At 52.0% G+C, this 17,855-nt stretch overlaps 1 protein-coding gene across 1 annotated transcript in view; it reads right to left on the bottom strand.

Annotated features, from left to right (window-relative positions):
- The window catches only part of Ctif (cap binding complex dependent translation initiation factor), a 266,617-nt gene that overhangs the window by 157,025 nt on the left and 91,737 nt on the right, over positions 1-17,855 (bottom strand). Inside the window, 1 exon segment of the mRNA XM_052155712.1 lies at positions 13,420-13,495. Within this exon segment, the coding sequence (XP_052011672.1) occupies positions 13,420-13,495 (76 nt within the window).

Raw genomic sequence — 17,855 nt, 5'->3', positions numbered from 1 at the left:
GTCATTTGGAACACAACCAATAACAGAACCCTGGGGGGGGGGGGGACTGTGTCCTCCTGCATGCCCTAACTGTTCACAAATATCCATCCCAGGTCACCAAATACAGCAGGATTCTTTTGTCCTTTATTTGAGAAAACTGATGAAGAAGAAAGAAAGGGAAAAAACCCCCCACAAACACAAAACAAACAAAAACAACCAAGCAATCAAAATCTCAGCCACTGAGGGAGGGAGACAGGGTTAGGTTATATCAACCACTTAGTAAATTATCAGCACGTTATTAAGAGCCGTCGCTACAGGGCACAGACTTCTAATCTAGCAGTTGGGGCAGCAGTAGGAACACTTTGAGGCCAACCTGGGCTACATACACCCAAATCCTGACTCAAGGCTTCACACACATCCCTCCCTACCCCCACCAAATGAACCCACATTTACTGGTTTTGTTGTTATTTGGTTCTGATGCTATAAGTATGAGGCCCTGGGATCCAGTAACAGGCTCTATGCCTAGCATTGGAGAAGTCCTGGCTTCTAATACCAGCACCTCGAGGGAAAATTCAAACGGCAGCATTCACAAGAGTCCCCTGGGGAGTCTGTGAAAACACAGATCTGGGTTCAACCGTGAGTCTCTTGTTCACTTGGAGAGAAGAGAAATCCAGGAGTTAGGAATCTGTCCTTCTGGGAAATTTCCAGAGGAATTCTGATGCTGATGAAGGGAACCCCACTTTGAGAACCTATTTCGGAGCTGAGTGAAGTGTGTGTTCAGCTGGGAGCTGGAACACATGGGGCAGAGAAACACGAACACCCCAGTGACAAGGAAGGGCAGCCCTATTCTACACACGCGTGAAGTGTGCTCTGACTCTCTGGGCCAGCCAGAAGAGGCCTTATCCTGCTGGCAGCCCCTTGCTAAGCCTAGGGGCAAATTGGCCATTTGAGTGTGCTTGACCCGGCCCCATGCTTCCCCAAGACCCCTGGCTCAGGGGACCATACCATCACATACACTGCTGACCTCTCTTGGGCTTGACACCACCAGCCCCCAACTGGCTGGGCAGGACTTCGAGGCCTGGGATTGTGCAGCAGTTCACAATGGAAGGAAGAGGGTGTAGGAGGGAGGTCCCTGCGCTGACCCTGGTATTGTTCTTGGGCCAGAAGAAGGCTTCCTCCACCCAGCTACTGCAATAGCAGAAAAAAGCGACATCGAGCCAGTCAGAGTCAGTGTGTCCTGGGGGGGCCGCCTGCTGGCCCTGGCCTGGGAGCTGGGGCCCATTCACAAATGCCTGCTAGAGAGCACGTAGCCCTGTCCGCCCCCACCGCCACTCCTGGAGACAGAGGCCCCTGGTAAACGAAAATAACCGGCTTCCCCGCCTTCAAACCTACGGCTGCCAGGAAGGAGCCCAGAAGCGGCCCCTGGCTCATAAAGGAATAATGGAGGCTTCACACTCTCACAACACCTTCCCAGCTTCAGGGCTCCTTCCGCTGTTAGGTCTCAGGGACAGAGCTGGTAGTATAGACCAGCATGCAACCTAGCTTACTCAAAGTGGCCCAAGACACCAGCAGCATCCCTAAAGTGGGGTGTGTGTGTGTGCACGTGTGTGTGTGTGTGTGTGTGTGCATGCTTGTGCCTAGCTCTTGCAAACTCCCATAAGGTAAGTGGTGAGGTCACAGGGTGTGTGTGTGTGTGTGTGTTTGTGCCTAGCTCTTGCAAACTCCCATAAGGTAAGTGGTGAGGTCACAGGGGAGGGTGAGACTCACCCACCCACCACGGGCCATAGGCGCTTTCTTAGCAGAGATTAGTGTACCAGTGCACCCACAGGTAAGGCCTAGTGGACCCAGCACTGAGTGCTTGGCACCTCTGCTGGCCACCTCTTCCCAAGTCCCGCTCACCCTCCAGCAGGGTAGGACAGGGAGGCCAGGTGTCCTTGTCATACTCTTAGCCCTGAAGCAGGTGGTGCTTAGCCTGGTCTCCTTAGACCTGTGACACTACTTCCCACAAAAGCTCTCCAGCCCATGCTGGCTTTATGGCCATGCCCTCATGACTGATGGAGCCTTCTGGAATTCAGCAAAGCATTATGGGCATGGTCTGGCTCAAAGAGGGACATGGAGCAGATAGCCTCTCCAGTAGTGGTAAGATCTGCCATTCCCAGTCCCTAGACTGACCCGAACTGAAGAGCCAACCTGGTCACTGCTGCGAGCTATGTGCGATTGTAGAAATCCCCAGTGACCTCTTCCAGGTCTCAACAGAGCCCTGTCCACAACTTCCCAAAGCCACCACTCGTCCCACCCAAGAACATCCAGCCGAGCCCCTCTGTAGCCCTGAGCCCCCACCAACAGAACAAATCCTGATGCTCACGGAACCATCTCTGGAAGGCCCTGCCCCTACGCTCTGCAGCCTCCTTCCATTCTGCACCGTTATCCGCTTGCTTCCCATGATGCCGCGTTCTCTTCTTCCTGATACCCTTCCCCCATACAACCAGGGCTGAGTTCAAGACTTCCCTCCTCTGGGAGGCACAGGCACACGAGGTGTCATGAAACATGAGACACACTCAAAACTGGCCTGGCATCAAGTCCCTAGGAGGCCCGGGGAGGCTCTGAGGGCGGATGTGGTCTGACTTATTCAGGATGGCTTCAAAGAGGAGAGGGAAGCTTTGGGAAGGAGTGACGTATGTACTAGAAAACAAAGAGGAATGGGTGACTGGGAGGCACTCCCAGCCCCTCTAGTCACTGAAGCATTCATTCGTGTAGCACTTAGTCTGAGGGGGTCACAGGAATCCAAGAGAACCTCTGTCCCCAGCAACTCCAAGACACCCAAGAATGGTCTTTGGTCAAGCCTGTCCTTGTGTGGTCACCCTGGTCAGAACTGGTCCTGTTTTTTTCATTTTTTTTTTTTTTTGTTGTTGTTTTGTTTTCTGAGACAGGGTTTCTCTGTGTAGCCCTGGCTGTCCTGGAACTCACTCTGTAGACCAGGCTGGCCTCAAACTCAGAAATCCACCTGCCTCTGCCTCCCAAGTGCTGGGATTAAAGACATGCGCCACCACTGCCCAGCTCAGAACTGGGCCTGTTAAGGAAGCACCTTGCAAAGGCAACTTACAAATGCTGGTGTGGCCCACACTGTGGACTCCAGCCTAGTTCACAATGCCGAACAGGTATACGGTCCTCACTGTGCAGCTGAAGAAGCAGAGGCCTTACAGGATTATTTTAGATAGGTGTATGCCCCTCCATGGTGGGGGATGGCTTGGCCTTCTTCCCATTGATGTTCCAGGCAACCTTCTTCTGAAAAGGACTGGAGAGGAAATGCTGTACGTTTGGAGTCAACACGGAGGCGACCCAGCTACACAGCTCTACACGCACAAACACTGTCACAGCCAATGAACAAATAGAGAACAGAGGCTATACAGCAAGAAAACTCGCAAAAAACAGGCAAGAAAGAGGACTAGACTTAGTGCGTGGGGCAGGTTGCCAGACCCTGGCCTCATTCTGGGTCATATAAGGATGGTAGGCTCCTTGGACCCCGTGAAGCCAGTCCCATCCAGTTCCAAAGGCCGCTGCCACCTCAGATCCTGGCTCCCTCTATTCTGCTCCTCCTGGGAGTGGAAGGGAAGAATCCGTGAGAACCCACTCAGGTTCAGCCAGTTACCTCTTCCCAAGGGCCTTTCCTGGTTATCAGCACCAGAAGTCTCTGACTCCCAAGTAGTCATTTCTATAAAAGACTCACACGGGGTAAAAATAACAACAGGCGTGATTCCCTAGCACGACTCCCCGTTCCCCACGGGCCTGCTACCTGGGGCCTCAGACAGGAAGCCATGGATTGAAGAGCGTCTGGTCTCCTTTTGTCCTGCTTTTGTCCTAATTGAGGAGACTCTGGGGGAAGGGAGGATGGAGAGGTGAGGAGGTCTGGTAGGTAGGTAGGTAGGTAGGTAGGTATTCGACTTCAGTCAGCAGGGAGGGGGAAGTTTGGAAACCTGTCTGATATTTGACCCTCAAAACTGTCATGGGGATTTTCCTCCTATTTCCCCCACCCCTTTCCATACGGATCACCTTCAGAAGTAGAGAGAAAAGATGGCCACTTTCTCTGTGCCGGATCAAGAAATGGCCTTCATTTCTAACTTGCACATCCTTTGTTACCCAGAGCCAGAAAACTGGTTTGTGGAATTGCTACCTCTTCCTCACCATTTACAAATGGGCCAGGCTGTTCAAATTCTAAGGTAATCGAGGCTGCCTCTCCAGACCATAAAATGATAATGGAATGAACCTGTCACTAGGCGGCTTTGAGAATTCAGGGACAGGACATACAGGCTCTATTCACAGCACCTATAGAGATAGATGTCCTCGACCAAGGTACAGAGTGTGAGACCCTGGGGACAAGAGCAATCGGGCTCATTTACATCCAACCATGAGCCCCTGGCTGTGCTCCCCTGCAGCCAACAACTAGTGGGAGCATGAACAGACACCTGTGATCAATACGGCATGTGTGTGGCAGGCACTAAGAGGAAGGATAAAGACAGAGAGGCAGGGAGCCCTGAGATGGTACAGCTCAAAAGGCCTTACTGGGAAGGTGACATCTGACCAGAAGACAGGTGCAAAAGGAACTCACTAGGAAGTATCTCCCCAGCTCTAAATAGGACGTCTTCATCAAACCCGCTCCCTCAAGGCCCATGCAGAAGAGAAGGTGGAAAGGGTGTAAGAGTCAAGGAAACGGCGTCTTCCATACTCAACAGGGCCGATGCACATAAGGACTCACACAGACTGTGACAGAATACATAGGACCTGCACAGGTCCGAACTAGACAAAGACCCCAGCAATTGACAAGTTTTCTCACTGAGTCTATCAGCCACACTCCAGGGCAGGCCTCGTGCCCAGGAGCTGCTGGCCAACCCAAAAGAGACTCCATGATTTTTATAAACTTTTTTCTTTTGTCTTGAGAGAGAGGGGAGTGGGAAAGACACAGGAGGGGTTAGAAGAGGGCAAAGAATAGGATCTAAATATATCGTATGAAAAAAATTAAAGCCAATAAATTAGAAAAAAAATTAAAGAGGCAGGTGTCTTCAAGAAAGTGCTTGGTGCATGTCAGCAAGTGCTAGTCATTGAGACACGCCCATCCGTGGTGTCTCGCTGAGGGGACACCAGAGAATGCTGTGCACTATCTACAGGGAAGGTGCCCAGTCAGTACTCGTGCACAGACTGAAAGGAGTCAGACCGCTCCTCCCTCCCACAGGTTTGTGAGGTGACTAGAAGTAGCAGCCTTAAGGGCTGAGGGCGGGGCTGGGGGGCACGGAGCTTGGTGTTCATGTGACTTTTGTGCCTGGGCATTTTGGGATATTTTACTAATCCTACGCCTATGAGTTCACCGATCCCGGAAGTTTCCAGAAGACTTGGCAAGAGAGACAACATAGCTCTAGGGAATGATAGTCACTCGTTCCCATCTGGAGGGCTGAAGAGTTGGCCACAGCCACTCCAGATGCAGGGCAGAGGGCCCCACTAGCCTGTTATCACAAGGTAACAGTGCCACCTGCTGGACGATGGAGGCAGCTCCTGCGCCAACACCATTTTCCACTTTGTCAAGTATTAGATGAATCAAGGGAATTCTTGGTTATCATTTTATGGGTGGCCGATTTTCATTTTGAAATGACCTTTGCCCCTCAGGTTCCCAGGGTGTGAGGCTAGTGTATAACTCTCACCCAGTCTTCATCTGATGCATGGTGGGGGAGAATCTAAGTGCTTAACCCTAATTACTATTCTCGTCTGTGTCTTCTGCCCTCTCTTGTCCTCTTGTGTGGGGTGTGTGGGTGTGTGTGTGGAGGACGGGGGTGGGGGATGCTTCAGACACATTCTCCTGAGGTCAAAAGGCTACTTACTGTCCCCAGGGCCTTTTGGGATCCTCCACAGGGAGTGTCTTGGGCACATTCATGAGGCAAGGCATTCCATTTGACTTAGCTATGCAGGACGCTCAGTAAGAGCCTGGCCCAGTTTCCCTAATCCAGCTCAGTCACTGAGGTCAGAGCCAACTAATAATTATTGACAGGCATAGAATTCAGTTTACAAATTTCCTAGCAGAGATGCAAAAGGAAGAAGGTGTATTTCTGTTGCCAAACAAATCACAGATGGCAAACCATTCCATCCAAGGAAAAGGATCAAAACACATCCCTAGCTGGGCACAGTGGTACGAGATTATAAATCCCAGCGCTCTGGAGGCAGGAGGTGAGCTGTTCTAAGTTTAAAGTCAGCCTGGTCTACACAGTGAAATTTGTCTCCCAAACAAAACATCACAACAACAGCAACAACAACAAAAACCAAACCAAACCAAACTCCCTCAAAAAATAACAACAACTCCCCCCCCTGCACACACACACACTGTTTTCATAGGAAAAACGTAGGTAAGACTTCAGATGCATCAACTAACACTGTCTTTCTAAAGTGTTTTACAGAAGACACAAAAGGCATCAGAGCCATGAGTGTGGGGGGAGGTGGGGGGAGGGGCAATGTGGAAATGTGAAGGAGACCCTGGGGCTGCCTAGAGATCAGAAGGACATCATGTCAGCTCGGTATCTCTCCATGATTGTTGCTGAGCAGGCTGAGGCAGGGTGGGATCGGCCAGAGACTCAGCAATGAAGGGAAATAGCTCCTGAAGCCACTACCCCTGGGGGTGATACTCCCAGGCCAGGACTTCCTATAGCAGTGGGACGGAGGTGAGGCCAGGGGTGTGCAAGAGGAGCAAGCCTCAGTCCTTTCCCCGAACTTGAGCTTGGATAGCTCGGGTCATGAATACTGGAAGCTCGGGTCATGAATACCGGAAGCTTGGGTCATGAATACTGGAAGCTTGGGTCATGAATACCGGAAGCTCGGGTCATGAATCCCAGAACTTTGTCTCTCCCCGTGTGTGGCCTACCAGCTCCTGTCCTTCCCAGGAGAGAGGCTGCTGCTTTCCAGCTCCCCAAACTCACCTCAGCGCTGCATTCCCTGCATCCTTAGGCACTCTGGGAAGGTGGTCCTTTGCCTGTGCTACCTCTTGTGGGTAGCAGCCACATGCTCTGAGGGTTCCTGGAGATCTTAGCAGAGGATGTTTGACCCTGAGTTGTGTGCCTTTTACTTCTTTTCTCTCTTCTGAGATCTGAGTAGGGCCGTTTTGGGACAATCTGCTCACCAGACATTGATATGGAGGAAAGGCTGTAGAAAAACCCCTTGACCAGGGTTTCTCAGCTGGAAGAGGAGCCGGCAGGGTGGCGCATTGACACCCTCTAGTGGTAGAGTGATGCATCGACATCCTCTAGCGTCAGAGTTATGCATCGACACCCTCTAGGGGCAGAGTGATGCATCGACACCCTCTAGTGGCAGAGTGATGCATCGACACCCTCTAGGGGCAGAGTTATGCATCGACACCCTCTAGGGGCAGAGTGATGCATCGACACCCTCTAGCGTCAGAGTGATGCATCGACACCCTCTAGGGGCAGAGTGATGCAATGACACCTTCTAGTGGCAGCGTGCAGTCATCCATGACTGTAACTGAACACCTGCTGCACTGAAAATGGCAGGAAGGCCATGCTGTTCACTCCTGTACTTCATAATGCAATGCCACAGTAGCACATCAAAGTCCCCCAGGACCTCAACATACGCCCAGCCATGTGGGTCTCAGGCTCTGCCCTTCCCTATGGTTTCACCACCCAGAATGACTGAAGCCTGAGTCCATGCTGCCTCCTGATGCCTTACTTCACCAGAGCTCCTAGAGAGCAACGGGCAGCCTCGAACCACCCAGAGCAGCAAGTGCTAGTGGGTGCTGCCAAGCCTGCCTTGGGCATCACCCAGCCCAGTCTCCCGCTCTTCCTCCCTTGCTGATGCCACAGGGAGACGACAGACCTTGGTGACTCTTATGTCACCAGCTGAGGTGGCTCTGTCGGTGAAATGCTCACCTCACAAACAGGAGGACCTGAATTTGACTCCCTGAAGCCACGTTAAGTGCATGTGTTTGCAATCCTAGCTTTGAGGAGATAGAGACAGGAGGATTCCCAGGATTCACCGGCCAGTTTAGCTGGCAAGCCCCAGGCCTAGGAGAGACTCTGTCTCAAAGGAGGCAGAAGGAGCTCCTGAGGAATGACACCTGAGGTGGTCCTCAGGCCTCCACAGAACGTGTGTGTGTGTGTGTGTGTGTGTGTGTGTGTGTGTGAGGGGACAAAGATAAACCTCACCTACATAAATGCTCTTTGTGGTTGGAGAGCTGTTCTGACAGCTGGGGTTCCTAGAGACGCATGTGTAATCTCTGGACATGGACACCTGAGGTGGTCCTCAGGCCTCTACAGAACATGTGTGTGTGTGTGTGTGTGTGTGTGTGTGTGTGTGTGTGTGTATGAGGGGACAAAGACAAACCTCACCTACATAAATGTTCTTTGTGGTTGGGGAGCTGTTCTGACAGCTGGGGTTCCTAGAGACGCATGTGTAATCTCTGGACATGGACACCTGCTCACCCCAAGACCTCGGGCAGCTCTGAGGGCTTAGGCTCACAGGTCCCAGCAGTCCCAGCAATGGGAATTCCTACAGTTTGCACTAAAAGGTTTTGTCCCTAGGATCCACGGCTCACTGTGAAAGTATAGCCAGGTAGGATTGCCAAGGGTAGGGCCCTGGGCTGTGACTACAGGGGCTGGACCAGGGACCACTGTCACATCTGATCTCCAACTGAGGACATGCTCCCCTCCCCCACTGCTCCCAGGAGAACTACCACACAGTCATTCAGCCTGGAGCCGCTGGGGTCCTCTGCTCTGAGCTGGAGCCCCGAGGCTTTGGAAATTGCAACAGTTTGAGGAGGAAGGTGGCGCCTGTGGGGAGAGGACACAGACTTTCACCCTAAGGGACTGTGACCTGGGCAAGACGCCAGCGTCTGCTCCGGCATTTACAGCTCTAACGACAGGGCATTCGGACTGTTACTCCAGTCATTTCCTTGAGGGGACCGTGCCCTTCCTGAGGAACAGATGCCATTCTCCCTGAAAGGCTGGGTCAGAGAAGCTACACGGGAAGCTTAGTTGAGTGAGGGAAGGAGAGAGGTTGGTGGGTGGAGGTGCCTGCCGCACACTGAGCCGTTGCCTGCCCCCTCCCTCGCCACTGCTTTACAGCTGACTAACTGACTAACTTTCCAAGTAATTCTTCTGGGACCAAACATTTAAGATCCAGGCCATGAACCCCTTGCTCTATCTCCGCCGGGGCTAACTAGATGCCCTTGGGGTGCCATGACTACCTACAGAGTCCAACTGGATCCCTGAATCCCCAAGGACACAATTTGGGGACATTGAGGTCCCTCAGCACAACATCAGGAGATGTGTGAGTGAGGAGGCCGTGTGAGCCTTCAGGCCATATCCGAGAAACCACACCCAAAAGAGCTGCATCAGGAAGCGAGAGGGCGATCTTAGCTGGGGCCGTGTGTGGAGGTGTTGGGGTGAAGAGGATGGGCTCAGTGACAGAACAGGCTAAACTCCCATGACTTTGAACCCCCAGAGAGCCACAGCTGAGCCTCTAGAAAGCCATTCTTCAACCGCTTTCTCTCAGGAAGGACTGCATGAAGGTGCCCATGGCCCGAACGTGTGTTATGAAGGACATATAGCTACAGCCCTCCAGGGTCCCCATCTGGGGGGGGGGGGTCTGACACGTGAATGAGAAGGAACACTGGGCCAGGAACCATCCTGCAGGGGTGAGAGGAGGTCGGGGGGACTGGGAGGATGGACTTGCCCTGTGTCTCTGAGAGGGTTTCACAGGGGGACGTGACCTCACCGAGACAAGGCCTACGAGGTAGAGCAAGAATAAGCTGGATACCAGGCAGAGGGAAAGCAAAGAGGAATCCAGGCAGATGGGGACAGGGCCCAGCTGCACTGCAGGTAGGGTAAACTGAGTCCAGGACAGAGGCTGGGGAGGTAAGCTGCCTCAAGAGACTGGACCTCGATGGGAAGAGGAGCTGTTGGGGACGAAGCTACAGGGACTGTAGTGTCTATCTTCTCTTGAGGAGAAGGGAGAAGGCAGGTAGGAAATGCCTTCTGTTAGCTCAGGCTAACCCCCTTTATCTACTTCTTGGCTCTAGATAGGAGGGAAGGGAGCTAGTGGATTTCTGTCTGGGAGTTCATTTATCTCCACACATGCCGAGGAATTGCAAGGGAAGCTTGGGGCCCCTAAGCTAGAGAGGATTCCCCTTCTTATATGGTGGTCTTCATGGTCTTTAATTGAGCATACAGTGCCTTCTGGGTAAATTTGGACACAGTGACAGTGTTTGATGGTCACTGTGCATGCTCTCCAGCCACTGGCTCCCAGTGACTGAGGCTAGGAGTCCCAAACATCCTGCATGACATTATGCGAGTCCATATTGCGGAGCCCTGTGCATGCCAATGCCATGGCCTGGGTAGCTGGCACTCGGGAGCCCTGACAGACAACTTGTGCAGGCACCTTCGGCTGTGTGGTGCTGTGAGGGATGTTATGAACTCTCAGAGCAGCCTTCCCCTGAAGAGCTGCTTCTCTGGGACCTGGAATTCTCACCTAGAGGGCAGCATTAGCATCAGCCTAGGGAGACGGACAGGAAACGCAGTCCCCATGCAGTGGCTCAGCCGCAGTCAGAATCAGCTGGGACCTGAGGTTTCTGACTGCGTTGTATGTAGGAATTTTCTGTAATGTCTTTAAATCATGGATTCCTCTGTGTAACCCTGCAGCTGAGCAGGCCTTCCTTCCCATGATGCAACAGGCTGAGTCTGTGCAGCCAGCACATGGCATACGGGAGAGCGATGCTGTTCCTGTCCTTCTGTGACGTGGCTGTGAAGGGGTGACGCTTCTGTTCTCTCACCAAAACATCTCTTCCTAACATGCTTCTCGCAGCTGTTTTGTAAAAAGAATTTACTTATTTGTTTGTGTGTGTGCATGTGTGTGTGCATGTGCGTGTGCGTGTGTGCGTGTGTGTGCATGTGTGTGTGTGCATGTGTGTGTGTGTGTGTACATGATATTGCGTGGTGCTCCTCAGGCAGCTGTACATGTGTGCAGGTAACCTTGTAGAGTGCTTCTCTCCTTTCACCTTTCTGTGAGTTCCAGGGACTGAACTCAGGCCGTCCACCCTGTGTGGCAAGCCAAGCTCATTCACCCCCCCCCCCCCCAGCCACCTCACGAGCTCCTTCCTTCCTTGCCTTGACTCTGATGTAAAGTATCAGGAACTATGACCTGTAAGCGGAGCGTGGTGGCACACGCCTCCTGGAATCTAGCACTTAGGAGGCTACACTGTAAGATTCTACCAAAACTAACAAAACAGGCTGGGAATTGTTCTAGGCATAAGTGAGTGGGGATAGGGCATCAAGCACCGACCGGAAGTTACGTCTCAGGCTAAAACACGGGAGAGATGGAAGGCAAGAGAGACAGATCCGCGGTAACTTCTAAAAACAAAAAAACACCCAAGAGGGGATTAACACGCTTAGACATCACAAGAAAAGATGAGTGAACTTGAGGACATGACAGCAGAAGTTGCCCCAAATAAGGAAAGAGGGGGAAAGACCTTTTAAAAGTGAGCAGATTTCCGGCAAGCCCCAGGGAATGGGAAATGGGGCCGGCAGACATTGGAAAGCAGACTGGAGACGAGGAGGACACACACTCAACAGTTGCCAAACATGCAGGCTGGGGAGGAGGCTGGCTATAAAGTGCCAGGGGAGAGCCAGAGGGTCAGAGTTCCAACTCCAGTGTCTGTGTTACAGCTGGGCATGGCGCTGCGTGGTCCCCGCTGGGGGGGGGGGGGAGGTGGAAACAGGAGGACCCCGGGGCTTGCTGACTAGCTAGTTTAGTTGAGGCTAGTCCTGGCTGGTCTACATGCTGGTTAGGTTTGTTTGTTTGTTTTTATATCAATTTAACAAAAGCTCAGGTCGTCTGGAGAAAAGGACCTCAATGATTTCCTCCATCAGACTGACCCATGGACAAGTCTGAAGGAACATTTTCTTGACTGATGATTGATGTGGGAAGGCCCCGCCCCTTGTGGGTGGTGCCATCCCTGCAGCGGTCTGAGCAAGCTATGGGGAGCGAGCCAGTAAGCTGCACTCCTCCATGGCTTTGCCTCAGTCCAGGCTTTCAGGTTCCTGCTCCAACTTCCTTCAACATAGAATTGTTAACTGAGATAAACTCTTTCCTTCCCAAGTTGCATTTGGTCATGATGTTATCACAGCAATACAAAGCCAACTAGGATTCAGTCAGTCTCAAAGAATAAAGGAGGTGGCAACTGCGGGAACCCTTTTTGCCATCTCTGCATATAATATACATAGGATCACACACACATCACATACACACACATCACACATTACACATACATCACACACACATCACACACACATTACACACAGCACACACACACGACACATACCTCACATACACAGACATGACATACATATCACATACACGAATCACACACATACACAAATACACATCACACACATTACGTACTCATCACACACATCATACACACATCACACACACATCACATACACACACATCACATATACATCACACATACACATCACACACATCACATGCACACATATCACATATACACACACACATCACACACATCACATATACACACATCACATACACATCATACATACATCACACACACATCATACACATCACATACATACATATCACATACACACATCACACATACACATCACATACACACATCATATATACACACATCACACACACACACACACACACACACACACACACTAAAATATAACAAACACACAAACTCCAGATTTAAGAAACTCAGCAAACCCAGAGGGAGATGGGGAAAGAGACCCTGTGAGCCCGCCCCTTGGCCACACTGGACTTCCTGGCCTGTCTCAGTGACAGGCTCACGGCAGGGCAGAGAGGAGAGAGGACGAAATAAACAGGATGAGATGGGAAAGTGTGGTGAATGACGGTAAAGCAGCAGAAGAGATTTGGGAGTGCGGCGAGTCCCGCTCTCCTGTCCCTTTCCTGGGGACTATGCCATCTCTGGAGCAGCTAGGTCCCTACTGTCTCCTCTGAAGTCTCGGATTATTAGCATCTCTAGACCCGAGTTCACTGAGCTCTGCTGAGAGAGTCCCCCTGGTCTCAGAACTCGGACCATTCTAGGAAAGGACAGAATCAACAATCACGGCAGGCGCCGGAGCTGGCAGGACACGCTCAGTGTTCCAAAGCCACATTAGACCCTCTGTAGAGCTTCAGCCCGTGTGAGCGTGCTGTAGAACGCACCCGCTGTGGTGTCGGGACAAAGGGAAAACTTCCAAGCTAGAGTAGTGGCCCCTTCATTCAAGCGACAGGGTGTCCTTACGGCACCGCCACGGTGGGTTGCCACAAATGCTGTCAGTGGGACAGCTGGTCCCTGGTGAGCCCGCATTCTACCCACCTGGACCACCCGCAGGCGTGCCCAGGCAGAGGAGCCGGAGGACCTACCTGCCAGGTCGGGAGGACCTTCTCAATGTCGTTCAGGCTGATGCCGTCTCCATCTTCCAGCTTCCCCTTTCCACACCTAGACCACAAAAAACAGAACAGCCCTGAGAGGATGGCTCCGTCAGCCCTTGTCCCTGCCTGGCCTGGCTGCAGGAGCAGAGAGCGGGTCGGGAGAGGTGTGGCCCTGCTCTCAGCCACTCAGCCAAGGAAGGGGCCCCGGGAGTGGATTCCTGTAGCCCTCCTGCAGCACACATCTGACAGGAGGTGAGCGATGAACCCATTGATACCCCCTTCCCAGCTAATGACTACCCCACCCCACATTCCCTGAAAATGCCAGTTCATTTGGCCCCCATTGCACCGAAGATAAAAATCAGCAAACAGGGAGACCAAACGACCACCTCAGAGTCACACAGGCAGGCAGGAGATGGCAGAAACCGAGCGCAGCCTCCGTGTCCCCGTTTGTCTTCACACCTGTAACACCAGCCACTCAGATATGCTGTGTGCTCTGTATTCAGGGTCTCTGTGGCTGGCTGGGTGTGCCCGCGGGCTGGGTGTGCCGCGGACTGGGTGTGCCCGCAGACTGGGGTGCCCGCGGACTGGGGTGCTGGCCCAGTTCACTGCCCACAGCTCTCAGCCTTTTGCACTTTGTAAGGTGCAGCCGCTGGCACCAGACTTCCAGAGCTTGGACTCCGGATGCCTCTCTTTCCGAGGGACTCTGTACATCACTTTCTTATACCTCCGTTTCTTCATTTGGGGATGGGGATAATAAAAGTCACTGAAGCCGGGTGAGGTGGCGCACACCTTTAATCCCAGCACTTGGGAGGCGGATTTCTGAGTTCGAGGCCAGCCTGGTCTACAGAGTGAGTTCCAGGACAGCCAGGGCTACACAGAGAAACCCTGTCTTGAAAAAAAAAAAACAAAAAACAAAAAACAAAAACCAACCAAACAAACAAAAAGTGACTGAAATTATACCCTAGTTCATGGATTAAAATAATCCATGAACACAACAATCCACAAGGCACAGGTAAGTATATCCCTCCTGTTGTGGCCAGTCCTACTGCTAATCACACTGTTAGGGGCAGACAGACAGGTAAGAGATCAAGCAGAGTGAAGCAGTATAGGGCAAAACCAGAACAGGGAAGTGGGAAGGGTTGGATGGGAAAGCAGGGGAGGGAAGGGGGCTGATGGGACTTTCGGGGAGTGGGGGTCTAGAAAAGGGGAAATCATTTGAAATGTAAATAAAAAATATATCGAATAAAAAAAGAAAGGTAAATAAATAAAATATCTAATTAAAAATAAATAAATAAATAAATAAATAAATAAATAAATAAATAAATAAAAAGAGGCTGCCTCAGCCTCAGTCCCGTTTCTCATCTCTGACTCTCCCCATGGACAAACACCTCCAGCTTCAACTCAAATTCCAGAGTGATTTTCTCATCTGTTTAAATATTTGCCTAGCATCGCTTCTGGTTTCCTATCAAGGAAAACAAACCAGACGTGGTGGGTCCAGACAGGCACCCTCGAGCTCTTGGTAAGAGTAAATCGGAAACTCACCTTCTAGGGCTGTGAGCGTGAGCTCCACTAGGGGGCAGCATAAGACAAGAGTGCCTACAGTCTGGTGTGGTGTGGTGTGGTGTGGGGTGTGTGTGTGTGTGTGTGTGTGTCCTGAATAGAAAAAAAAAAATCTGGCAGGCCAAACTATCAAAGGCTTAGGTAGAAAAAAACCAAGGGTCTGAACTCGGCCGGCCTCCGTTAGACCTTTCTTTTCTTCCTCAGGCATGGCTACGTGGGGTTAGGGGACTAGCGCCTCGCACCTAGTTTTATCAAGCAGGGAACTGGTGGGAGATAGCCCAAAGGAACTGTGGCCAGTACCCCATCCAGGGCACAAGGCGGAACCCAGAGGGGCGGGGCATAGAGGTGATGGACAGAGGGCAGGAAGGAGGACAGCCAGCCTGAGAGGACGGAGAAGAAAACCACGGGCCATTGAGCGGGAGGCTCAGTAAAACCAGGGGTTCCAATCGGTTCCCACGCAAGCTGGGCTTTGGGCTTTGTTTTGCTAGAGAGCTACATGTGTGTGCGCCGAGGAGGCACCCGGGGTGCTCCAGGCTCAGGCAGGTGGAGACGGAGCAGACGGGGCGCGAGGACGGTGTGCCAGGTGTAAGGCGAGAAAAGGAAGGTCAGGCCTTGGCTACCACAGCCATGGTGAAGTGCTGGGCCACAGCGAGGAGGCAGAGGAAGATGGCTGGATCACGCAGCCATCTTTGGACTAGTCATTCTGCCTGACAGGGATGGGCTGGCCTGCGAAGGCAGAAGGCACCGGGGAGCTGGCCCCACTGGCATGGCTGCTCACTCTTTAAGGTCCCATCTGAGGAAAACATGTCTGGGAACCGAACTCACCAGGTGGAACTGGACTCGGAGCCCAGGACAGACCCCATCGAGCAAGTACAAGCCTGGCCTTTTCCCTTTCACCTAAGCAGTCTGAGGTCAGCAATGGGCAGCTCTGACCCCTAGCCTGCCTGACCAGGGTGAAACTTCCTACTGCGCTGCAGGTGTGGCAGGCAGATGGTGGCTGCAGACCAGCTGAGTCACCGGTGCCAGTGGGGTTGCCAAGGCAACGGCTCCCTCCAGTTCTGTCCCTCTATGGGAACACAGGCTGTGGGAAGCCTTGGCAACCTGCTTCAGAGGGAGGTTGCAGTATCTGGACACGTGGAGTCCATCTTTCACAGGGCAAGGGTATGGGGGACGGAGTTCCTGTTCTAGCCACAAGATGGGCTACAGGGCACTGCCGATAAATCCCCAGTGGTAGGATAAGGCCAGGGCGAGGCTGTCCACCCGTAGGGTTGAGCCGGCTTCTGCTGGTGGGCGAGCCTAGCCAAAGAGGTAGGACCTGCAGCTGGTGAACGGGGATAGCCTGGTCTTCTGGCTCTAGACAGGACAGGGTCGTTGGGCAGAGAACAATCTTCCTGCAGACATTAATCAGCACCTCCCACAACCTGCTCCTGATGGGGCTGCTCATCTATGTGAATGAAGCTGACACACCAAGTGATGGTCTGTATATGCTCGGCCCAGGGATTGGCACTCTTAGAGGGTGTGGCCCTGCTGGAGTGGGTGTGGCCTTGTTGGAGTAGGTGTGTCACTGTGGGCGTGGCTTTAAGACCCTCACCCTAGCTGCCTGGAAGCCAGTCTTCTGCTAGCAGTCTTCAGATGAAGATGTAGAACTCTCAGCTCCTCCTGCCCCATGTCTGCCTGGATGCTGCCATGCTCCCACCTTGATGATAATGGACTGACCCTCTGAACCTGTGAGCCAGCCCCAGTTCTGTGTTGTCCTTTATAAGACTTGCCTTGGCCACGGTGTCTGTTCACAGCAGTAAAACCCTAAGACACACCCATTCGCCACTCACAGACTAAAGTGCCAGTCACCTACATTTCCCAAGTCTCTTCTTCCACACTAGTGTCACCAGACATGCCCCTAGGAGACACACACTGAAGGAACAGGAGCTGGCCAGGAAATATCTCCACAGTGCTCTTTGGAGTTTTTACCTTCCAGAGTCCCTCATTGTCACCTCATTATGTGGGTATTTTATTTAACCCCTTCTGAACCCCATTACCCTGGCCTGTAAAACAGGGTGAGACCATCACTGCTCCCAGGTCCCTGCTCAGAACCTCTTATGCCACCAAGAGGCATGGCCTCCATGGATGGGAAGGGGCAGAGCAGCTGCCAGAGGACATGTGGCATACAGTAGGACATCCCATCATGCTGGCCATGTTTGGTGTTAGAGTAACAGGGGACGGGAGCAGGAAGCAAGGACAGGAGGGAAAGTTCAAATAAAATCATAACAGTAGAACGAGTCCCAGAGTGGGAAACAAATGAGGCCGAGGATGGGAAGAATCAGAAGTCTTTTATACTGCAAGTGATGATGCACGCTATTCCGCTGTGGGAACACTTTATAGCTCCTGAAAATGTTACCCAGAGTTCCCACATGGCCGAGCCATCCCGTAAGGAGGAACCTAAATAGATCTGGCTCGAGATAGAATGTCCCAAGCAGCAGTTTTTATAAAAGCCCAAAGGAAAGGACTCAAATCTTCACCAGTGGATAAATGAGTAAACAGTGGTGGAGTAGCTGGCACCATGGAGTATCACTCAGCTACTCACAGAGTATCACTCAGCTACTCCACAGAGTAGCTGGCACCATGGAGTATCACTCAGCCACTCCATGGAGTATTACTCAGCTATTCCACGGAGTATCACTCAGCCACTCCATGGAATAGCTAAGGAGTATCACTCAGCTACTCCATGGAGTATCACTCAGCTACAAAAAGGAATGGTCCATGGATGCTCACGATCAAACCTTAAAAGCACCAAGAGAAAAGACAACAGACAGAAAGGACACAAATGATTCTGATTCTATAACACCCAGAACAAAAATAAATTCACAGAA

This window comes from Apodemus sylvaticus, chromosome 13 (genome assembly GCF_947179515.1).
Source record: "Apodemus sylvaticus chromosome 13, mApoSyl1.1, whole genome shotgun sequence".
Classification (NCBI taxonomy): domain Eukaryota; kingdom Metazoa; phylum Chordata; class Mammalia; order Rodentia; family Muridae; genus Apodemus; species Apodemus sylvaticus.
This window is presented reverse-complemented; position numbering and strand designations above follow the sequence as displayed.